General features: G+C 46.4%; 1 protein-coding gene across 3 annotated transcripts in view; it reads right to left on the bottom strand.

Annotated features, from left to right (window-relative positions):
- Window positions 1-2,107: 2,107 nt before the first annotated feature.
- The window catches only part of ABCF1 (ATP binding cassette subfamily F member 1), a 50,235-nt gene continuing 27,833 nt past the window's right edge, over window positions 2,108-24,509 (bottom strand). For all 3 annotated transcript variants that reach the window (XM_053291849.1, XM_053291848.1, XM_053291847.1), the window contains exons 16-27: window positions 22,083-22,231; window positions 18,752-18,835; window positions 17,303-17,427; window positions 16,004-16,116; window positions 15,419-15,590; window positions 14,315-14,389; window positions 13,957-14,027; window positions 12,580-12,612; window positions 8,500-8,668; window positions 4,808-4,872; window positions 4,167-4,239; window positions 2,108-2,622 (exon numbers count right to left, since the gene is read on the bottom strand). In XM_053291849.1, coding sequence (XP_053147824.1) covers window positions 2,456-2,622; window positions 4,167-4,239; window positions 4,808-4,872; window positions 8,500-8,668; window positions 12,580-12,612; window positions 13,957-14,027; window positions 14,315-14,389; window positions 15,419-15,590; window positions 16,004-16,116; window positions 17,303-17,427; window positions 18,752-18,835; window positions 22,083-22,231 — 1,296 coding nt within the window. In that variant the 3' untranslated portion in view covers window positions 2,108-2,455. The remainder of the gene's footprint in view (window positions 2,623-4,166; window positions 4,240-4,807; window positions 4,873-8,499; window positions 8,669-12,579; window positions 12,613-13,956; window positions 14,028-14,314; window positions 14,390-15,418; window positions 15,591-16,003; window positions 16,117-17,302; window positions 17,428-18,751; window positions 18,836-22,082; window positions 22,232-24,509) is intronic.

Genomic DNA, 24,509 nt, shown 5'->3' with positions numbered 1-24,509 from the left:
GAAGCTGTTTGGAAGCCTTGGTAGTTACAGATTAATCTGCAAGGCTACAAGATGGGCAGGTACCCCTAGTGTCATGAAGCAGAGGCTGCCAAGTCTTTCCCTTCACATCCACTGCTGGAGCAACCCCCGTTTTGTTTCCCACCTCTTAGTCCTCTCACACTGTGGCACAGCTGGAGCCCTGCTCACTGCAGCAGACGGGGAAGGGAGAGTATTGCAGACAAAAGGCACAAGGAAAAAAGAATAGGTGAGAAAAGCTATAGCTGCTTCAATTCCCACTTCAGATATGGCTTGCTTTACATGAAGCTCTGAATTACAGTCTATTTTATCTGGATGTTCTACCTCTCTGACTTTAACACTTCTTGCTGTGGTAGCATTTGGTTATCCTATTCCCAAGAGACAGAGGGACATAAGCTACTGGAAGAGGATGCTGAAATCTTGGTTCCATATGGCATCTTAGCCTCACATTTAAGACAAACCACTACAAGAGGACAACAGGAGTCTTGTGCCTGTAATAACTGTGTGTAGGGACAGGAATTTTGACATATAAAGCTATTCTCCCACACTTCCCAAAAGGACACCAGGAAAACCAAGCTATTCTACCAATTCCCAGTCCATTTTTGAGCCCATTTTAAAGTGCTGGTTTTAACCTTTAAAGCCCTAAATAGCTTGGGATCAGGTTCCCTAAAAGAACATCTTATCCCATATAAGAACATCTTATCCATAGTTCTTGACAGAGACCCTACTCCAAGTGCCCCTGCCAAATGAGGTGAGGCGAAAGCCTCCTAGGGAGAGGGCCTTTTCAGTGGTGGCACCCCATTTATGGAATACCCTCCCCAGTGAGACTCACCTGGCATCATCACTATGTTCTGTTAAATGCCTTTTTGTTCACCCAGGTTTAAAATTTGTGTGTGTGTGTTACTAGTTGTATTTTATAGTAGTTTTCACTATTGCATGTTCTGTTTATACTTTGTACCGGAGAACAATTGTTACAGGTGGTGCTATAAATAAAGTTATTATTTATTATCATTTCAATATCACTACTACAAATATGGTAGTCAAAGACCCCTTTCCACCTGGTCACAGTACTTCCAGAGAGTTCACAAGAGGGTATCATAAAGTTGGAGTGTGCAAAGCAACCATTTCTATGGCATGAGGAGGCTTCACCCCTCCATTAATTTACCTGCAGTCTATTTAAATGTCCCCCCCCCATAACCTTGTACAGCTTTGCTTTTTTGTTTGAAGACATCTAAGAACACAGTTCAGTTTATGCTATTGGGCTTGTTTCCAACGCTCCATGGGGGAAAACCAAAGTAGCTCTCTCACTTTCCTCCGGGCATGAATGGATGATTTTTGAGTGGGCGAGGAGGGAAAGGTACACTCCCTGCCGTTTTAGTGAGATGGCGAAGATGTTACAAAGTTTTGCAAAACTCATTAAGAGGCTCAGGATAACTTTGGGATCAATGAAGCCAATATAGTTTACAGCAAAATACTACTAAAGGGATGAACACCATTTTTTTTAGCATGAGTAAAAGTTTTCTACATATAGCCACAAGAATTCTGGCATTCCCATCATCTGAAGAGAGAGAATGGACAGGTTTCTACACCTCAGGGAATGTAGAGAGCAGCTTAAAAAGGAGAACATCCCTTTACCCTTCCCCACTGATCTCAATAGCTCAGTTTTCATTCTCCTTAACTGTTCCACACTTGGCCCTATTTTGCATCCAGCCTACCATATGTAACATGGTTTCAAATAAGCTGCTTCATCATGTGCAGAATGGGGACGGTAGCAGCTGATGAATAAGATGCATTCATTTTCGTGGTTAAAGTTCAGGATACAAAACTATTTCTTGCAGCATCTTTGCTCATCCACCTAGCACAGCCCTTCAGTCAGCACCAGCTGACATCACTGTATGCACTAGGAAGTGGCACTTGGCAGACTTCCAAGTTGAGTCCTCCGGGTCAAGGGCCTGACTGAGAGTCGTGCTCAGGCACTTGTTTCTCTTGCCTTTGCTCTCCTGCTTAACCCAACGTCTGAGATACCCCTCCATCTCACTCCCTTGGCATCTGTTCTGCAAAATAAGAAGCCAGACAGCCCCCACCCCAAAAGTGTCCTTCACATTTTAATTTAATTCGTTTACATAACGCGGCTCCATCTATTCGCAAAGAGGCAAGGGAAGGCTTATAAAGAGTCAGAGGCCCTCCCCAGTTTTTGAGTTGGTGAGAATAAGCCAATTGGAGACCCACATTTCCCCCAACCCCCTCACCACTTCAACTTCTCCTGCTGGTGATGGTGGAGAGGTAAGAAGATAAAGCTGCTGGAAAAACTAGTGCTTTAGCTCCTTGCACATGCTCAAACCCCACCCCCTCCAGCTAAATAAGAGTCCTGTTCAAAAAAGGAGAGGGCAGAGTGGAAGGAGGCTGGGTCAGTTTTGCAGGGGCTGCGCCTCCTTCAGTCTCACTCCCGAGGTCGGTTGATGATGACTTCGCCCAAGGCCTCTAGCACTTCCCGCTTGTAGTCTTCAAAGTCTCCGTCTATCTGGTTGACTGACTGATCCTCCACCACCCACAGTTGGCAGTTGGTCTCTGTGATAAGCCGGGCATCATGGCTGACAATGATTACAGCTGGAAGAGGGAGAAGCAGAGCTGTTAACATGGCCCCATCTTGCTCAAGAAATAGCCTTCCCCACACAGAATGGGACCACCTGCTGGAGAAGAAGGACTAGGGTGCTGGCATGCCATTCTGCTCTTGAGCATGGGCACAGTTTGTGGCCAAAAGTGAGAGCAGCAAGTGCCACATTCAAATTACCTCAGTCATGAAAGCAACAGGTGGCCTAGGAGCAAGCCGTTCTCTCTCTCTCTCTCTCTCTCTCTCACACACACACACACACACACACACACACACACACACACACACACACACACACAGAGCACCCTCCTTTCCACATCTGCAGGGGTAGTCAGAAATTTAATAGCTGTCTCCCCTTCCAGCTGTCCTGCCAGCTCTTTGACCTCAGGGAGCACTGCCAACAACCCACACAGCCTTACCCTGCTCCTCTGTAATGCCAGGTCAGTCCAAAATAAACCTGAACTCATCCATGATTTGATCATGGATGAAGGGGCCGACCTGGTATGTATTACCAAGACTTGGTTGCAGGAGGCTAGTGGTCCAGTTTGGTCCCAGCTTCTCTCTCCAGGATATTCTGTAGAGAATCCCAAGGGATCTTCGAGATCTGAGCTTAAGTATGTTGTCTCTCAAGGCTCTGTACTTTCTCCAGTGCTTTTTAACATCTACATGAAACCGCTGGGAGAGATCATCAGGGGATTTGGAGCTGGGTGTTACCAGTTCGCTGATGACACCCAGATCTACTTTTCCATGCCAACTTCTTCAGGAGATGGCATATCCTCTCTAAATGCCTGCCTGGAAGCAGTAATGGGCTGGATGAGGGGGAATAAACTGAAGCCGAATCCAGATAAGACGGAGGTACTTATTGTGCGGGGTCAGAACTCCAGAGACGATTTTGATCTGCCTGTTCTAGATGGGGTCACAATTCCCCAAAAGGAACAGGTTCGCAGTCTGGGAGTACTTCTAGATTCACACCTCTCCCTGGTTTCTCAGGTTGAGGCGGTGGCCAGGGGTGCCTTCTATCAGCTCCGGCTGATATGCCAGCTGCACCTGTTTCTCAAGATCAATGACCTCAAAACAGTGGTACATATGTTGGTAACCTCCAGACTTGACTTCTATAATGAGCTCTACGTGGGGCTGCCTTTGTATGTCGTCTGGAAACTTCAGTTGGTTCAGAATGAGGCAGCCAGGTTGGTCTCTGGCAAGGCAGCTTGCTTATGTAGTTGGGGATTATCAAGCAATGGTTTTCATAGGTTAACAACTGAGCATTGTTATCCAGACGTAGCACTCCCTGTCTACAGAGAAAGAAATGCCAGGGTGTTTCAGCCACACACTCTCACTTGCTATCTAGGGCCACTAACAAGTCATAACAAACTGTGGGAAAGAAGAGTGGGGAGGGAGGCTCCATCTTCCAACCATCTCTGCACACTGGAGATAAGAAACCTGATACTGGTTTGTGGGACAGACAACAAAACGGTTGTCATTCAAGGAGGACCTTTAGGCCCATGCAAGAGCTTGAATATACCAACAGATTTTCACTCACCTCCTTTGTACTCATTGATGGCATCTCCCAAGGCATCAATAGACTCAATATCCAGGTTGTTTGTAGGTTCATCCTGGGGATGGAAGGGAAGGGGAAATTAAGGGGAAAAAACCATTCATGTGGTAGGGCGGGGTGGGAGGTGGGATCCTGTTGGATTTTCACTGTTCTGTCTCCAGGATTGGGGTGGGGAGGGATCACAGATCCTGAACATCTTGTAGCATTTAGTAGATTTCCAAAGGGAGGCTCAAGTGCTTTAAGCATTAGGACCCAGAAGCCAAGGCCAGCTGAACAGGATCCAGCATGAGGATTTTGAGGCTGATAGAGATTAAACCAGAGGGTAGCTAAATAAGACCAGTAAGGCAAATAGCAAGAGATGCCCTGGGTAGGATCACCAGCTTTTGTTACGGAGGGAGAGAAGCCCTTGCTACAGGCTCCCTGCTTATAGGACCTGACTGAGACAGCCCTGATACTCTTCTTGGGCAAAGGGAGTTCAATCCAAAAGCTCAGCAGCTGATCATCTTCTAGGGAGAGGAGTGAAAGAGGGCCAGAACTCAGTCCAGCCATCTCATGCCCTACATAATACAATGCTGTAGGGCTCAAAGTACCTCCAAATCCCTGTGCCTTTCCCTAACAAGACTCACCAGAATAAGGACATCTGGCTCTCTGCAAGCCAGCTCAGCAAACACTACCCGAGCTTTCTGTCCTCCTGAAAAAGTAAAAAGGGGGAAGTGGGGGGGGGGAGACAAAAGGTAACGGCATGTTGCTTACTTGTAACTGGGGTTCTTCTGGTGGTCATTTGTCCATTCATACAATTGGGCTTCATGCTGCAGTGAAGGCAGGACCAGTAAAACTCTTCCAAGCTTTGATAGCCCTCCTAAGCCCCATCCCCTTCTACTTAGTACCATGTGCCTAGCCATTACCTCCTCAGTTTCTGAGTCCACTGCAGCCAATTTGCTCTGCAGTGGGGAGGCTGGGTGGGCGTGTGAATGGACAGATGACCACCAGAAGAACCCCAGTTACAGGTAAGCAACCTGCTGTTCTTCTGGGTAGTCTCTGTTCATCACGCGATTGGGCACATCGCAAGCTAGATCATTACTGGAGGCGGGCCTGGAGTGCGAGTGGAAAAAAGACTGTACTAGGCAGAAGGAAGTCGGGGGTCATGCAAAGAATGATTGGAGAACTGCACAACTGAAGGCTGAATCCCTTCTAGCTCGTACGCAGAGGGCATAGTGGTGGATGAAGGACAGCGGAGAGGCCCAAGTTGCTGCTTGACAGATAGCCTCCAGGGAGAGTCCCCTATCGAAGGCCAAGGAATAAACCTTAATCTTTTGAGGTGCAGTATGCCCAGAGAATTCATAAGCCAACTTAATTGTGTGGATGATCCAGGCGGAGATCGATTGGGAGGAAGCTGGAGAACCCTTATGTGGATTCCCATATGTCACAAACAAGGACTTGGAGGTTCTGAAGGGGGCCGTCCTGCTGATGTAAATGGCCAATGCTCAACGGACATCCAAAGAATGCCACCTGCGTTGTTCTTTGGAAGTGCGGTTTGGGAAGAAGACAGGGAGAGAGAGATATGTTTTGGGAGCTGTGGAAGGTGGCGGCAATCTTGGGGAGAAAGGCGATATCCATACAGAGAATGACTTTTTCCGGTTGGAAAATCAGGTAAGGCAGGTCAGAACTCAAAGCCCTCAATTTTCCCACTCTCCTTGCAGAAGTGATAGCTACAAGGAAGACAGTCTTAAGCATAAGGAGATGGAGGTCTCAGGTAGCTAGAGGTTCAAACAGCTTGTTCATGAGGGCATTGAGAACTAGAGGCAAGTCCCTAGGGGGCAGCCCAGAGGGGGTATCGATGGATGTTGGAGAGGCCCTTCACTTAACTTTAAGCAAGCGAAAAATAGAGGTGGAGTCATGAGGGTGCCAATGGGCTGCAACTGCTGCCAAGGGCACCTTAATGGAGACCATGCAGAAGCCTGATTTTTAAAAAATCCATCAAATAAAGTATTAAAGGAAGCGGGTTGCAGAAGGATCCTCCTGGTGGAGATTTCTAGCAAAAATGGAGAACTGCTTCCATTTAGCCTTATAGGAGGCAAGAGTTGAAAGTTTCGTAGCTGCAGATAGAACTGTCAGGAGTTCAATTGCTGATGGGGCAAATGTTCCAGGCCATCAGCTGTAGGTGGGAGATATTAAAGTGAAGGAGTTCACCTCTCTGTTGCAACAGGAGCGTTGGGTGGCATGGTGTAGAGAGGGACCTATGGCAGGACCTATTCTGAGCCACCTCGACCACAACAGAGTTGAGAGTCAGGTGTTTCTGAAGAAAAAGGCAATTGTCCAGACATACTTCATAGATTGTGCTGATTATTTTTTTTAGAACTTGCTGGAATGGATGAAGGCTTTCCCCAGAAACTGAGGGTATTGTCCAGGATTACCAGGTTCACAGGCAAGGTCACAGAGTGATGGGCATCATTGTCAATTAGATCAAAGATGGCATCAGATGAAGGCTTAACAGGATCACCTGTGGAAAGCCCTAAAAAGGCTGCCATCCTTGCAACCTGGGGAGAGAAAGTTTTGAGGTCCTCTGATGGAGGTGGAGGTTTTGGGTCATCCAACCAATCAGATGGCATAACATCAGGTTCTGGAAAGCATTCCACTGCACCTCCTGAATCAGTCGGAGTCAAAAGACTAAGATCTTGTCCGGGAGAATAGGGTCCACAGGAGGCAAAGAAAGTGAGGAGGGGGGACCTGGGGGGGTGCAGGAGCAGATGGTGAGGACAGGGCAGCTGCAGGAGTGGGGTAAAGAGGCACAGGCAGGCGCAAGATCCATTGCCTCTGGACAGATGTTGTAGCAGAAGAGCACCTATGGTTCCTGGCATGGGAACAAGGTGGCGGCGGAGACCTGTGCCTACGAGAGCACTACCTCCTAAAGGGGGATTGTGAACTGCCATAATGAGGAGAGTGGGATCTAGAGTGCCGGCCAAGAGAGTTAGGAATAAGGTTATCTGTAGGCAGCATGGTCATACGTGGTGTGGTTCATAGTAATCATCCTCATGTAAGCATAGTCCCTTGGGACCCATGAGGGTAAGAATAGTCCTCTGAGCAAAGGTCCTCACTGCAATCAGCAGAGTATGGTGAGAAGGCATAGAATTCTCTCACAGAGTGATCCTCATGGGAGACAGTGCGAGCTCTATGCATTTGCTGAGGTGACAGGAGAGCAGCTCTCTGTCTAGAGGAAAGGCAGGGCTCAGACTCTGCCTCTAAGTACCAGTTGCAGTGGAGCAACAGCAGGAGAGAGGGCACGCCCACAAGTTCTGCCTGTAGGCTTCCAGTGGCATCTGGAGGGCCACTGTGTGAAAAACTTTCACTGTGTGAAAAAGGATGCTGGACTAGATGTGCCTTGGGGCTGTTCTTATGAGTCTGAGAGGTGTGTCAGCTCCAACTGCTCCGGAGACAAATAGATAGAAGGAATAACTGCAAAAGAGTCAAATAGATAGAAGGAACAAACAACAAAAGAAAACAAGGAACGAGGGCAAGTGTGTGTGTGTGTGTGTGTGTGTGTGTGTGTGTGTATAAAAAGAATGGAAGAGCACTGACCAGCCAAACGGAGGAGGTAATGGCTAGGCATATGGTACTAGGTAGAAGTGGGTAGGGCTTAGGAGGGCTGTAAAAGCTTGGAAGAGTTTTACTGGTCCTGCTTTCACTGCAGCATGAAGCCAAATCATGTGATGGACAGAGACCTCCCAGAAGAACTGGAGAATTTGGACAGACTTGTCTTCTCTACGCACCCTGCAAAGTTGGTATAGATCAGATCTCACCTCCCTAACCACCTTTATCCCAGCATATTATGCCACCAATGAGAAACAGCTCTGCAATCTGGGAATTTATATCCCACCTTACTCCCATGGTAAGACTCAAGGCAGCATACATAGGAATCCCAGGTGGAAGGAGGGCAGCTGGAAGAATGCACTCTCATTCCATGGGGCTGTGGCTCTCTCCCATATACTGGAGGCTGAGCTCTACAAAGTCCTGAATTGGGCTGTTCATGAGCAGATCCCATTATCCATATGTGTGATGCACAGATACCATAAAGAGGAACTTTATGGTTCTCGAGGCAAAACTGAACAGGTTCTTGACCCATGGGAGTGTTGGCGCATGTATAGAGCCTCAGTCTCTTTCAACAGTTCTTAATATCTGTCTGCCTTACTAAGCCTCCAACCCATCTCCCTAGCCTGCTTCACCAAGGTCCAGAAGGGACCACTCCCAAAGCCCTTGTGAAGCCTTAGCTTGAAGTTCAACCAGCCCTTGAGTCTCCTCCCAAAGCCCCACCCCTTGGTACCAGAGAGCTTGCAGATTTGGATGGTGTGGGCGTGGCTCTCCAGGCCAAAGCGTCCCAGACATTTGCGGGCATCCTGGTAGGGCAGGTTGAAGTTGCGCTGCAGGTACTCTGTTGCCGTTTCTTGCATATTCAGCTGGTCAGCATACTGCTGGTTGAAGAACCCAATTTTCTACCAAGAAAAAAAGCAAGGAGGAGATTGAGCCTGCTAGTGGAACTGTAACTCTACAAAACCCATGCTTCAACCAGCGCAGAGAGGATGGAGACGTTTCAAAGTTACAGAGAGACAATAGAAGGTTACAGCTCCAGGACTCCCTTAGATAGCCGTGACGACTTTGCCTCCCAGTCCACAACTAGATTTGATCCTGATGATCACATCTCACCCATTAATTAAGGCTGATCTACTGCTCATGGTCTCCATGCCATTAAACCAAGCCTGTGCATCAGTCTCCTGATTCTGGAGAAGTGGGTTTCCAGTATGCAGACATGACAAGCACCAATATGGTTCAAGGGACAGAGCTGGAAGGGGACTCTGCAGATGGCAGAGAATCCTGCTTTTTTAAAAGAGGCCTGCCTACCCCCACACTGGTGCAGATCAACTGTTGAAGTGGACTGCACCAGTGGTCAGTGTTCCCTTTAACAGGGATTGAAAGATTATGTTGACTACAGCTCCCATAATCCCCAAGCAAAAAGGCATTGCAGCTGGGAATTCTGGGAGTTGTAGTCAACAACATCTGGGAATCCCTGCTGGAGGAAACACTGCCAGTGGTCCCTCTAATTTTTTCCATCACTGTGTGGAATGGATTTTGTTCTCAGCGACAGTATCAAGGCAGTGCGTGTCCACATGCATTCAGAGTGAGGCCTTCCTGATTCAACCTGAGCGGGATCTAAAACTAACTAAGCGGACATCCAAAAAACTTGAGGGAACACTGGACGGCACATGAATCCTCACCCTGCCACTGTACACTGCATTGCTTTCAACTGATTCAACTGATGCCATTGTACACTGCATTGCTTTCAACTGATTTATCATTTGGCTTTAAGACCCCATTCACAAAGCAGTGACATGCATTTCGTCAAAAGCAATATTGTAACTGCAATTGGATGAGCACTGGACTTAAATATACAGTGCGTGATTCAGCAAATGATATGCACACAGTGTTGAGGATTGTGAGGAGAAACATTAAAATCCTCACACAGCAGAGTATGCTCTGGTGGTAAAGAAGTTTAGCCGAAAAGATTAGCTGGAGACATAACATTGAGTCCAAACACACAAATAAAGGATGTAAAGAAACCGAAACATCACATTATGTGAAAGAGAGAGATAGATAGATAGATAGAGAGAGAACAAACGTGAACACAACATACCCAAGCAGGCACTAGCCTTCAACCACTGAACAGTTTTAATTGTCTAACTGAGCAAGAGAGACCTATTAACACAACTCCTCAAGCCTCTAGTGGCCAGAAGAAGTTACTGCAGGGCTGAGAGCAATGCTTTAGAATCCTCACTTCTAACACACAGAAGCCTGCTTCTGTGTGCAGGTCTTTATAGTTAGACTGAACAAGAAAGTGTGTGTAAGGTATGAAAAACATGGGTAAAAGGAAGAAAAGTTTTTTTCCCTCCTGTCCCTCCTCCTTTGGAAATTAGAAGAAAGAAAACCATCATCACCAAAAGACAAAAACCAAATACAGGTGGCCCTCATTACTTGCGGGGGTTCCGTTCTCATCTATGGACACGAATGCAGAAACTGCAATTAACAAAATCTTGAGTCAATAGGAATTGGAGTGTGTGAGGTGCGTGTGTGTGTGTGGGGGGGTGCGTGTGTGTGTGTGCGCGCAATAGGTTTCTTAACTTAAACAAGAGCCAAAAAAGCAAGGGGGCAGAAATAAGAGAAGAAAAAGGACAGTACCTTATTCTCCAGGTCTCCAGCAATGCCCCCCCAAACCCGGAAAATGGTTGAATATTCATGTGTGCACGTGCATATCTATATATTTAATTCTCCTAAACGTACCCGTCGCTAATTCCATGTGTGGCAGTTCTCACAAGAGCAGCTGCCTGGGGGATAGCGATGGGGACGGGAGACAATTGCCACGGCGGTGGGCCGGCCTGTCCTGTCCGCTGATCGGCTAGAGGAGGGGGTCGGAGGAGGTGGCAGGCCAGCTTTCTGGCTGGCCTGCAAGCCAGAAAGCATGGGGAGGGGGAGAGAGAGGAAGCCAGCTGGCCCGCCAGAAAGCGTGGGGGGAGGGAGAAGCGGGTGGCACGGGGTGGGGGGAGTGGTTGGCTGGCCAGCCAGAAAGCTGGGCATGCCGCCGTGGTGATAATGGGGAACAGCAGCAGTGGGTGGGCCAACTGGAGGCGCAGATGCTCTGTGCTTGGCCCAGCTAGTTTATATTTTAAGAGTGCCCCCCCGCCCCCCAAAAAGGCTCTCTGAAAAAAAATGGCAGCTGGAAATGACATTGGAAAGCATTTTGGGGTCATTTCCGGCCGCTCAAAAATGCAGATTGGTGAATTTTGCCAATTTTTCTACCCGCAGATAATGAAACTGGGTCTCTAAGACTTAATCGCAGATACGTGAAACTGTGGACATAGAGTCCACGAATAATGAGGGCCACCTGTATAAAGATTGTTTTAGGCCCTGGGTATTTAAGAGAATGTCTTCTTCATCATGAACCCCACTGCCCACTGAGATCATCAAGAGAGGTCCGTCTGCAGTTGCCACCGGCTCGTCTGGTAGCTACTTGGGGAGAGGGCTTCTCTGCTGCTGCCCCAAAGCTTTGGAACACACTCCCTGCCGAAATAAGAGCCTCCCCATCTCTGATAATTTTAAAAAAATCTTTAAAGACACATCTGTTCACCCAGGCTTTTAATTAAATACTGTTTTAATAGTTTTAACATAGTTTTAAAATATTGTTTTAAAATTTTAAATTGTAATGTTTTAACTTTTTGCTGTCATTTATTTGTACCAATGTTTTAATTTTTGTCGTCATTTATTTGTTTTAACTAATGTTTTAACTTTTCTGTTTTTTGTTGTAAACCGCCCAGAGATGTAAGTTTTGCGTGGTATAAAAATAGGTTAAATAAATAAAATAAAAAGTTTAACAACTCTGTCCCCACCCTACCCAGCATCTCCTGTCGGTAGAAAAGCTGGGAGAGCTGTTGCCAGTAGAAGTAGACTTTACAGAGCTAGATGGACTAATGGGTGAAAGACTACTTCATATATATGTTTGTTATATCCTTCTGCGAAGCAGGTGCGACTAAGGAACCATCACCTGCCTGAAACCACCCAGCAAACACCATGGCCAAGTAGAAACGTAAACCTCAGCTTCCTACATTCCCAGTCCTACTTCCAGCTGTAGGTGAGGCAATGCTACTTTTGAATGCTCCCCCACGAAAAACAAAACATACACACAAACCAGAACAAAATATACATGCCAGCACAGCAGGGCAAAAGGTTCCTGTCCAGCCCTTGACCACTTGCAGGGAATGGGACCACAGCTCAGCAAGTCCCTGTTTCAACCCCTGTCATCTTCAGGTAGGGCTGGGAAAGACTTCTGCTTGAAAGCCAGGAGAGCTGCTGCCAGTCAGTGTAGACCAGGGTGTCTCAACGTGTGGGTCCCCAGATGTTATTGGACTTCAGCTCCCATATAATCCGCAGCCCCAGTGGCCTTTGGTTGGGAATCATGGGAGTTGAAGTCCAATTACATCTGGGAACCCACACGTTGAGAATCCCTGGTGTAGACAATATGGAGCTGGATGGACTTGAAATACCTATGTAGCCATGCTAGCTTCCCAACTGCAGAGAGCTTTTAGGAAAGGGAGCATTAAAAAAAAGGGGGGGGGGGCTCACTTACAGATTGAAATGGTACAATCCATCCCACCTCAATAGTCTACCACCTCCATTTTCTGCCATGTGTAGGCTTTCCCCCTACAGAGCTTGAACAGCCAACTTTCACAGGGCTAAATCTTGCCACACCTGATTCTTAGTCCCTTACAACCCCAGATGCGAACTCCTGCTCCCTGGTCCTTCAAGTTTTGCTGACCTTTCCCAATACATCCCCATTAAGATATCACCCAATACTTACTAGTCTGTGGTTTTTCCTCATCTCCCCTTTTGTCTGCAAAGAAACAAAAAAGGAAAAAAGTCAGAATAGAACCCAACAACATTTCTGGCAATTCCACCAGATTAAGATGACGGGGCCTCTGAAACAGGCTCAAGCAGCTGAGGGAAATCAGGGCCGCAATGCAGCCTTCTCCGGGATAGTGCAACAGGGCAAGAAAAGGAGGAAGAATTCTTTGTCCCGTCACGTTTCAAAGCGGAACGTTTTAGAGGCAATGCAGATTTAGGCTAGGCCAGGAAGACCCAACCTTCGGTCCCCAGATTTTGTGGGACTACCATTCCCATCATTCCAGCCTCAATGACCTGCTGGCTGGGGATGATGGGAGTTTTAGTCCAACAATACTGCAGAACCCAAGGTTGGCAACCCCTGGCCTAGGCTGACTTTAGCTGGCCAGCACCTCTAGGTTCTGAATACAGCCTTGGGTTGCAAAAACTACATATTTCGGCTCGCACAGGGTAAGAAGAAGGGCACGTGAGCCACAACTCCCATTTTATTTTCAGATTTATTAGGATACAGATGCACACCGGTCAGGCTGATTTTTCAAATTTATACCCTGCCTCTCTTAGAACAACTCAAAGCAGCTAACAATCAAATATTAACACACCACAACCTCCTAAAAAAGTTAAAGCAGCAGCAAAATAGAGGTTGCAGAAATGATCCACGACAGTCTGCCATAAATCACAAAACAGCAGATTGTCGGTTGACTAGTACTTTTGGAGTTGTCTTGTGCTCACTCTCTCCTGAGTAGTCACAGTAATATCACAATGTGGTCAGCACTATGTAGGGTCAGCACCCAAGTTGGGAAAGTTATCCAACAACTGTGTGTAACTTAGGATAGAGCACGTTTGTTCAGCAAACTCTCTAGACCTAAAAGCCTGGGTGGAGGCAGGCTTAATGGTAAAGGCCCAAGCTTAAGGGTAAAGAACATGCTCTGCATGCAGAAGAGCCCAGGTTCAAATCCTCAACATCTCCAACTGAAGGATCCTTTGGAAGCTGGGGGAAAAGAGCCCTTGGAGAGCTGCTGCCAGTCAGGGTAGACAATACTGGGCTAGGTTGATCAATGGCCTGACTCACTAGAAGGCAGTTTCAATATTGGCCGTTGCAAAGTGACACCTAATTAAATGCTTTTGGGGAAATTTACAGTAAACAAGTTTCCTACTAGGAAACCATGGACATTTACAGTAACTTTGGGGCCTTAAACACTGTCTGAGTGGAAACACACACACTCACATTCACGCTCATTCCAGATTATAAGGTCAGGTGCATGACACCAAATATTTCTTGGGAACACAGTGAGATGATGAACAGTGGGGGAGACCAGGTAAGCTAGGGCCTTCTTACCGGTTGAAGCTTCCCTGTTAGCAGCAGCAGCAGTGTACTCTTCCCCACGCCATTTGGGCCCACGATACAGACTGAGGGAAAGAGAAAGCATAATCAAAACACTGAGATTCCCCTGGGCAGGTTGTGCTTCCAAGAGATTCTCCCTCCCACTTTCCTCCACCTGAAGCAGAACTATAGCAGCCTGGTTTGGTATGATGCGAAAGAAGAAGAAAAAGACATGCAAATATATTTTAACTTAAGAAAATTGCAAGAAGTAGACACACTGGCAAGAAGACTCTCTTCTGCAAATGAGAGACACAAACCACACCAAGAGGTGCATTTATTAAGCTATGGACTTCTGTCCCTTCATTTCACTTACCCCGAGACTCCAGGTCAATCCCAAAGTCCAAATTTCTGAAGAGAGGCTTCTGACTCTCATAGCTGAAGTCCACACCTACAGAGAAGAACAATAAGCAGGGCTGTTCTTATGTTCTTAAAAAGAAAGTGGGCAACAGGAGAAAGGAAAAAACCCCACTCAATCCTGGAGGTCGTATTTCTTCCCCCAAACCCCTCTGATCATAAGTGAAGAGGGCTCCTTTTGCCCTTTCAGGAAGCCTGAGGGCTGGGGGAGGTGTATGTCAGTCTCCTCACACCTTTCTCTGGGCTGGAGCTATTAGGAGAAACCTACACATCAGGGCAGGACAGTCTGTCAGAAGAGTGCCTGGGAATCCTATAACTCAGGAGGTAGGCAGACTGCAGAGCCCACAATCCAACTGCAATATTGATGCTCACTACCAGCAACTCACCATTCGGTATGGGGGCATGCCTATATGAAGATGGCACATACGTGGTCAGCAGCATCTGGATATTACAGCCAAGGAAGATAAAAATGGGACACTGCCCTCCCCAGCTTACCCAACGCCCCCTCCCATCACTGGTTTGCATCCACGGATGGACCATGTGCAACATCCTCTCTCTCTGCTACAGCTAATGGAGAACGCGGGTTTGGAGTTAATGATAGGAAGGAATTGAACAGGGCTCACAAGACCCTGGTAGGAGACATCAACCCAAAGAGGCAGAGCACTTGGACAAAAAGGGGTGCTGTGCTATTGGCTGCCTTGATAACCTTACAGGAAATGGCAAAGTCGGTGTTGTTTTACTAAGGCAAGAACGGCTTTCTACGAAGTCACCCATTCCACTGTATGCTTTAGTTCTCCCCCACCAGTTTCCTTTCACGGAGGACAAGACTATCTATGACTACTAGTTTGAGGCCACCTCCAGCCCAGGAGACAAGATGCCTCTCAATCCCAGTTGCAGGGAAGCAACAGCAAGAGAGAGGGCAGGCCCTCAGTTCTTGCCGGTGGGCTTCTCTCTCTCAGAGGCATCTGGTGGGCCACTGTGTGGGAAACAGGATGCTGGACTAGATCGGCTTTGGGCCTGATCCAGCAGGGCTGTTCTTATGGGTTTCCTTATAGAGCCATACCATGCAAGCCCAGAATGGGCGGACTGAGTGGTGGTGGGTTCGGAAAGGTAAATTTCACGGTGTATTCTTTAGGTCGCTTCAGCAACTCGGGGGCCTCGTTTGCCTCTTCATCTGGGTTCTTCTTGCGGCATTTCTGCTGCTTGCGAGTCAGGGCCTCTTTCGTCTGCTTTTCCTGAAGAAGGTCAGACAGAGCAAGACAGATTAATGTGTGTGCTCGTATTGATAAGCGTACCTAACATGCCCATCAACAACAGCCAATGGCAGCTATTGAAACCAATCCTCCTGCCAACTTTGCCATGATATTGAAAACAAACAAAAACTTATTCTAACTTTCAAGGTTGCCCTGTAGGCCAATAATGAACAGGATCACGGGATTTTATCCCAAATGCTATGGTGATTATTTCCTGTGAACAAGAGTAAGAGGAATACTGTGGTATGGAGTTCCATCAATGAACCCTAGGTAAGAGGTTCTGCCTCTCTGAACCACTCTGCCACCAGGAAACCCACAGAGCAGAATGTAGCCCTGCAACATTTTCATTCTCCAATTCTGTTGGTCCCTCAACAGAATCCAAAGCAATGACTTACTGCCTGCTTTGTAGACTTTCCTCCAGCTTTGAGGTCTTTTAGCTTCTTTTCTTGCTTCTCATACTGTTTGAGCAACTCTTTCTGTTTTTGTTGGTACATCTTCTTGAAAGTCACTGGTGGGGTAAAAGGAAAAGAAAGTGTGTGAGCACACACAGAGAGTGCAATACCAGTTCTGTATTCTTAATGGCAACACTGTAGGATACCGTTGTGGATTTCTAGTGACATGGTTGATAAAAATCAATTATTTAATTTTTTAAAAATCCAATTTTTAAAATTTAAATCGGATTTGTTGATTTAAATTTATTTTTTCAAATCATAAAGAACCTACTCACAGATAGTGTCATGCATATTAATCATAATTATATTCTATGAACATGTTAACAGCAGTATATGGGGATAAGAGATAACAGACCTGATCAGTCATAGGAAGATAGGAACTATTCTGCAGGTGGTGTACATGCAGCGCGCGCGCACAAACACACACACACACACACACACACACACACACACACACACACAGTCAAGCCCTTCCTCCTCATCCCCCCCACTCCCAAATGCAAAGACAAAGAAGGTCAATGAATGAATAGAGAAGTTGGGGGTGGGGATGGAGTAGATCTGAGCAAGGAGGAGTCATCTGGATATAAATGTGCAGGATGGGGAGGGGTGGAGAATAGAAAGTGAAACCAAAAGTGAACAGAGCATATTCATGCAGTCCTGAGGAAACTTTTTGCAAGTGTATCCTCCATTGTAGAAGGGAAACACCTATCATGGCAGCATTTAATTTTTTTTAAATTTTAATTTTTTCCCCTTTTTTCTTTAGTAACCAGAGAAAACTAATAGTAGTAGAATACCAGGTGAAGAATAGGTTGGAAATAGTCAGAAATAATAGGAATATAAGCAGAAGAAAAGAAGAGGCCTAGTAAACAAGGCCAGAGCCAGCGAGCTGTAATGCGAGCCTTCTGGAGCAAGGGCAGGAAGTAGAACTGGGGAGATCCGCCCACATGCACTGGGTTAAGGATCTTCAAGGATGACTACTTCCTGCCTTTTGGAGCATGTGGGGGGGATGTAATCCCAAGCTTGGGTGACCTCCTACACCAGCCGAGAAGAAACCTGTACCTGTGGGTAAGAAAGGCTTACGTGTGAAATGCGAACAGTGCAGCGACGAAATATACAACAAGCAACTTGAAGAGTGCTCTTGAGTCAACCCTCGGCCTTCTCTTTTCAGAAGATGAAAGACAATTTTCTCTGGCTCATGCCTGCCTTACCCTTCGGATACTGAGGATTCCAGGGAGCACTTACTGTAATTTCCCCGGTAGTAGAAGAGCTTCTGAATGTCCAGGTGGACGATGTCTGTGCATACATCATCCAGGAAGCCTTGGTCATGGGAGACAACCAGGAGTGTTTTCTTCCATGTCTGGAGGTAGCTGTAATAGGGAGGAGGAGGAGAAGTGGGAAAAATATAGTTAAGGCTGGTTTAAGCAGTTATAACCACCTGACAACAGAGTTGGGGAACATGTTTACATGACTGGTGACCTAATCAGGAGACTGTACGAGCCAATGTTGAGGAAGAAGCCCTGGATACTTAATTCTGAAGCAAAGGACACCATGTGAGATCAAGGATACACATGACGCAATGTTTAAGGCATATCTGAACTGTTCTAATTCCCTTACTAAAAACCTGAGAATCTCAGTTAAAAAAGCAAGCAAGCAAGCAAGCTTTCCCTTCCTTCCCCCACCTCTTCAGCAGACACAATATGTACCAGGTATTGGTGTACACTGAAGATTTTCCCAACATCTACTCATTTATCCAGCAAAACATAGTTAGACCTGTTTGATAAGGGCCTAACATTGATAGAATGTACCAAGACTTGGAATTCTCAAAAAGGTTAAAGGGAGTGTAATAAGTGGAGCTCTTCTCTTTCCTTTTATTAACTTTAGCAGGGAAGCTTTGCCCCGAGGAACAAGGCAGGGCTAGAGTGGCAGTGCACTCCGTTCCCCGTCCCAGCCCCAGCCTGCCACTAGTCACAAACGCCCAAATCTGCTGTGTGTCAACAGGTGGGCTAGTACATCTTCTGGGCAGAGAGGGGTATGCGTGCCCACCACACACACTCCTACATCACACACATACTATTTCAAAGCAACAACATTTCAGAGTAAGAATGGAGAGCTATTGTGCTGTTGACTTGCTTTTTTCTAATCTAACATCGATGCCGGTCTTGCTATTTCTGACTGGGTGCCTTCTCAAACTCTGTTCAGCAGTTATGGAATCTGAGATTGCTGTACTCACACATAGCATCCCAGAGAGCACGCTCACGAGCTCCACGTCTGAGCTGATGCACTCTAAAACCCTGCCCCCCCACCCCATGGTTGCAGCATTTGGCAGACAAACCCTGTAAGTGGAGAGAGCAGTGAGGGGGCAGTGTTTTTGGAATGCATCCGTGCAAGGGCAGGGCTTGCATGTACACTCTCAGGGATGCTATATACAAGTACAACACCCCCAGGATCCATGACTACTGAACAGGGCTCTTATCTTAAGCTTAACTTCTCCAAAACTGGCATACTGGACTGTCATCCTCCCTTTTTTGTCTACACTTCCTTCCGCTTCTCTCACTCTGGTTAACACTCCTATTCTCCTTTCTTCTCAAGTATGGAACCTTGGAGCCCTCTCTTTTCACATACTGCAAAAACCTGCTAACCGCTGCATAATTATTGACCCTCTTTCATGAACTGGGCTAGCTGGCAACTTACTTGTTAAGCCAGATGACGGCATTGAGATCCAAGTGGTTGGTGGGTTCATCTAGCATCAGCAACGTGGGCTCCATGAACAGTGCTCTGAAAGGAGGTAACTGTTAGCAATGGCAGCCCTAGTGGTGCTCTCTGGAAAGTCATGTTCCTTCCACTAGTTAGCTCGCAAGGAAAACCAGCTAAGTCAAGCAGGAAGGACTGTAAGTTCATGTGAAAAAAGCCCCTGCATATTTGGGGGCTTATCCAAATATATCCAACTGAGCTTAGAGCGGGAGAAAGGCAAAAGGCCATCAATAATTAACTTGTGCTTAACAGAGGGAGTGAAGAACAGTGCAGGAGAGAGCGAAGCAAGTGAGGACTAGAACCTTAAAGCAGAACAGAGAGCCAGCTCAGAATCTGAGAGAGATGCCATGATCTTAGTGGCATGAGAGAAGGACATATTTAGCAGATGCATCCTGAACTCATTGGAGTAGGAAGTAGATGACAGGAAGCACGACCATCAAATAAGAAGTTAATGGCTGTCTAAGATCAGCAGTATACAGATTTCTTCAATTGTACACCTAGGAAGCTGCTTCATATAAAGTTAGATCATTGGTCTGTTTAGCCTAGAGTTGTCTACACTGGCAAAAGCTCTCCAGAGTCCCAGGCAGAGGTCCTTCCCAACCTGCAGATGTGAGACCCTTTAATTGGCAATGCCAGTGACTGAATATGAGACCTTGTGCATGCACAGCTTATGCTCTATCACTGAGTTATGGGCAATTGCAAAGTGATTTTTTTAAAAAAATGTATATTTCCTGTAGGCAGAGATCTTGCTGGGCTTCAAATCCACAACCAACATCAGTGAGTCACCTGCTGAAAGCGGTTTAGCTTCTTTAGCTGAGGGTGTGGTGGAAGAAAGAGACTTCCTTGGAGCATCCTGACCAAGATATCAACAGGCAGAAAGGAGCACAATTTTAACCTGGCAGGCAGCCCTCCGTGAGTGAAATGAGACGATGCAGCAGACTTCTGTGTGGCTTCCTCTTTGCAGTGGTACAGAAGCAGAGCAGCAGCTGGATTCGGTCTGCATGTTAACCAGCTGACCACTGCTAGTCTAGAAGGCAACTGAACCGAGCACAGATACAGAGGAAAAGGGTAGAGAAGCATAAGAAGCCTCCTTATACCAAGTCAGACTGCCATCTAGCTTGGCATTGTTTACACCAACTTGTATCAGCTCTGCAGAGTTTCAGAACATAAGAACAGCCCTGCTGGATCAGGCCCAAGGTCTATCTCGTAAAGCATCCTGTTTCCCACAGTGATCTGCCAGATGCCCCTACAAAGCCCACAGGGAAGAGAAGAAGAAATATTTCTCTCTATCCATTCTCTTCACGCCATGCATAATCATACTGGAACCCTGGGACCTTCAGCGGGGATTGAACCCTGGACCTTCAGCAGAACCCTGGACCTTCAGCACTGAGCTATGGCCTGTCCCCTGAAATCTTGGGAGATGTGGCAAAAAGGAAGCAGCATACAAACAGTCGCCCCACCCCGCCCCACCCCCAAAGAACAAACAGAAGCTCAGCAACTGAAATTTCTTAAATTAGCCACAAGATTTGCCAAAGAGCATGGCAATTCACTCATCACCCAGAAAATTAAGGGACTAGACTGACAATACAAAGCAAAGAAGTGAGAATTGGGGAGGAAAAAGAAAATATAAGGCAACAGCAGGGAGGGGGGAGGGGCTTTCTGCTTCACAGAGCAGACTAGCACTAGCTACCTTGCCTGAGATAAGCAAGTTACAGGGGACATGAGATTCTCTCAAGAGCAAAGAGGTTCTAATCAAATTGCTCTGTTCCCTCTGCCTCTCAGGAGGATAATAACTACCTTGTTAGTGTTATGGACAGGACTCGATTGGTGGGTGTCTGGTTTTGAGTTGGCAAAAGGGCCAGAAGAGAAGCCATTGTGTGCTGTTTATTCCCAGTCCTGTTTTTGCTGAGAACAGCAAGACAGCAGAAGCACCTGGTGTTGTGCACTCTGTGCGTGGCCTTCGCTCTCAGTCAAAACCAAACCTGGGCAAAACAAAATTGGGCTTGTGACAAGGAGCTCATGCACCTCTAGTTTGTTTAGAATTGGGAGTGGGGTGAAAAGCAAGCAAAATTATTTATATGGGGCCTGAAATAAGTGTTCTCCAAGCAGAAGGACAACATCTTGAGTGGATACTAAGGTGGTTTGGAAACAGCTAGGACGGAAGAAGTCAACCTGGAAAGCTTTTTAGCAAGCCTTTGGGGGAGAGAACAGTATATTCTGAGGTTTTGCTTTTTGCCTTTAGTTTTTTGTTCTATCTGCTTACTTGCTACTGTCATCTGAAAATGGAAACCTGTTCAAGTGTGTGCCTTGACTGTATGTCAATGACTGTGTTCTACTTTTGTTATTCCTTTTTATTAGCAATAAAAGATATATTAAGTAAGTAAAGTGTGCCGTCAAGTTGGTGTCAACTCCTGGCGACCACAGAGCCCTGTGGTTGTCTTTGTTAGAATACAGGAGGGGTTTACCATTGCCATCTCCCATGCAGTGTGAGATGATGTCTTTCAGCATCTTCCTATATCACTGCTGCCCGATATAGATGTTTCCCATAGTCTGGGAAACATACCAGTGGGGATTCGAACTGGCAACCTCTGGCTTGCTAATTAAGTCATTTCCCTGCTGTGCATTAGGGGAGAAAAAAATCCCACTTCTCTTCTCCCCCCGCTACCCCGGCCCATTGGAACAATCTTCTGCCTAGCTACAGCCTAGGACAATAGGGTTCCTGGCAGGGATAAAATACACTTTCTTGCTTGTCACACTCTTCGCCCCTCCAGCAACGCCTCACACATAACACTAGACTATCTATGGAAGAAAGAAGGAAAAAAGATCCAGTAAAGCTTCCAAATTATCAGGATACCTAGCATACAGCGTGCTCCAAAAACAGTCACTTTAGGACAAAACAATGTACAGGTAAAGCATGTGTGGTGGGGAAAAAGAGATGTTTTTCCATCACAGATAACAGTGATCCAATGCCCTTCAAAACTACATATATTTCTTGTCTAATGTTTGTGATGGAGCAGGTCAGATAGGCTTAGGAAGGACCCCTGACCCTGAATCCATTTGTAGCATGAGATACTGGCTGACATCCAAACTAAGCTACTCAGTGTTACTACTCAGAAGTTACTCTAAAGGACTACTTAATTTCAACAGGAATTCCACCAAGCAATTTAGTCACAATGTCAGCCAATGTAAGTTAGCACATCTTGACTTGCCACGCCTCCAGGGAACAAACTGCTTCGATGCCCCAGTACTCCGTTTATAGCTCCATGGTTACCTAGCTAGGGAGACTCTCATGCGCCAGCCCCCAGAGAACTTCTTGGTTTGCCGGTTCTGCATCTCAGGGTTGAAGCCCAGACCAGCCAGGATTCTCCGAGCTTTCGCCTCAGCTGCTGCTGCTCCCATTGCCCGCAATTCTTCATAGACCTGTGGGCAGAAGGGGAGAAGATGCATACTGATTTGGAAGAGCAACAAAGGAGCAGAGTCTCCACTCCAAAAATGCTACCTATGCATGGGCAGTGGAGGGTCAAAAAAGGAGATGTCTAAGAACATGTTTACATGAAAATTAGTATGCCCCACTTGGCTCTCTAAAAACAAAAACAAACACACCTACCACTACCACCAGTCTCACATGGAAGGAAAATGGCCACTCCACTCATTCTTTAAGCATTTATAGTATGGTGGCTGCCTTGTCGGGGACTCAATTCCTTTAAAATATGTTAAAAAACTGTGCACTTGATTCATGTCCTAAAGTGGTACATTTCACGCTCCTCTCCTCCTCTCTCCCTTCCCATAAGTATTTAATGCAATTGTTCACCTTGCAAGCTCCACAGAAGTGGCACAACCCAACCATTTGTATGTCTCTGCCCAGAACCAAAGTTTGCTCCATTCCATTCTCTCCTCTAGCCCTTGGGTAAAATACAAGCCACTGAAATCTCAATCCCACAATAAAACTCTCTTGAACCTATCATGGATTCTCCTGGAGATGCATACCGGAATGGTCAGCGTTGCCCCCCAACACCAAAAGGTGCATACTTAGATTGCTTAACACAGATCAGATCTCTCTTAAGATATTTAAATCCTGTCATGCTCAGGAGGATTAAAGACTACTACCCTGAACAAGCATCTACAAATCCACTTGCCAGCTCACCAGTGGCGGGTGCCCTCAGCCCTCTGGTGAGCAGGACACCCAGCTCACCACACAGATCTCCTCACCAGAAGTCTCATTTCCACTGCCACTTTTGAGAAGTTAAGAAATAGTAGGAATTCTTTCTGAGCCTCTGGAGAGGGTTTCCCACTGTTTCTTACCATCTCCATATACCAGTGCAAATGACAGAAGATCCACTTCTCTCCCAAGCTTTGCCTGTGTGCCAGAAAAGGATCTGAGGGAAGAGAGGCAACCACAAATAATGGCTAGCTAATGAGTTAAGTCTAAATTTGTGGGTTGACTAAGAATATTTACAAGTGGCCCCGGCTATACGCGAATCCACCATCCATGGCTTCACATATCTGACGTCGGGCAATTGACACCTGACCTCAGCATACATGTAAAAAACCCTGGTCCACAAGGGGTTAATTCTGTGTATCCGTGGGTCAGAGGCAACTGGAAATGACCATGGAGGACATTTGTGGCTGCCATTTTGTAGCTCATTATCTTGAAAACCCCTGTGAAAAAATGCTTTTAAGAAAAGGACTATTTCTGACTTCTTGGGGGCATTGCTAGATCGCTTGAGGTCTGAAGAGCATGGTTTGATTAAGTGCCGTCAACTCTTAGCGACCACATAGATAGATTCTCTCCAGGATGATCTGTCTTCAACTTGGTCTTTAAGGACTCTCAGTGGTGCTTTCATTGCTGTCGTAATCGAGTCAATCCACCTTGCTGCTAGTCAACCTCTTACGGACTTCTCAAGGGAGCTGGGTTTTTGCATAATGTGTCCAAAGTATGATAGTTTGAGCCTGGTCTTTTGTGCCTCAAGTGAAAATTCTGGATTGATTTGTTCTATGATCCATTTGTTTGTTTTCCTGGCTGTCCATGGTATCCTCAAAAGTCTTCTCCACCACCAAAGTTCAAAAGCGCCAATACTTTCCCCATCTTGCTTCTTCAATATCCAGCTTTCGCATCCATAGAGTGTCACAGAAAATACCATTGTCCGAGTGATTCTAATCTTTGTAGGTACAGATACGTTGCAGCATCTAAATATCTTTTCCAAGGCCTTCATTGCAACCCTACCAAGTGCTAGTCTGTGGCATATTTCTTGACTGCTGCATCCTTTACTGTTGATGGCCGATCGTAAAAGGCAGAAGCTATCCACCGCTTCAATGTCTTCATTATCAATTCTGAGGCTGGTTGCTGTACCCATTTTCATTAGTTTAGTCTTCTTGACATTTAGTCATAGTCCCATTTTTTCACTGTGCTCCTTGACTTTCATTACTAGAGCTTGCAAATCATCCACATTCTCAGCTATCTGAGTGGTGTCATCAGCGTAGTGCAGATTATTGATGTTTCTTCCTCCAACTTTAAAACCATGCTCATCTTCTTCCAATCCAGCTTCTCCCACGTATGTTCAGCTTATAAGTTGAATAAGTAAGGAGAAAGTATACAGCCTTGTCTTACTCCTTCGCCAATCTGGAACCAGTCTGTTTCACCATGTTCTGTCTGGACTGTGGCTTCCTGTCCTATGTATAGGTTTCTCAGGAGAACAAT

The sequence above is a fragment of the Hemicordylus capensis genome, chromosome 2 (genome assembly GCF_027244095.1).
Source record: "Hemicordylus capensis ecotype Gifberg chromosome 2, rHemCap1.1.pri, whole genome shotgun sequence".
Lineage (NCBI taxonomy): Eukaryota > Metazoa > Chordata > Lepidosauria > Squamata > Cordylidae > Hemicordylus > Hemicordylus capensis.
Note: the sequence above shows the minus strand (reverse complement) of the source record. Positions and strands in the feature narration are given on the sequence as shown.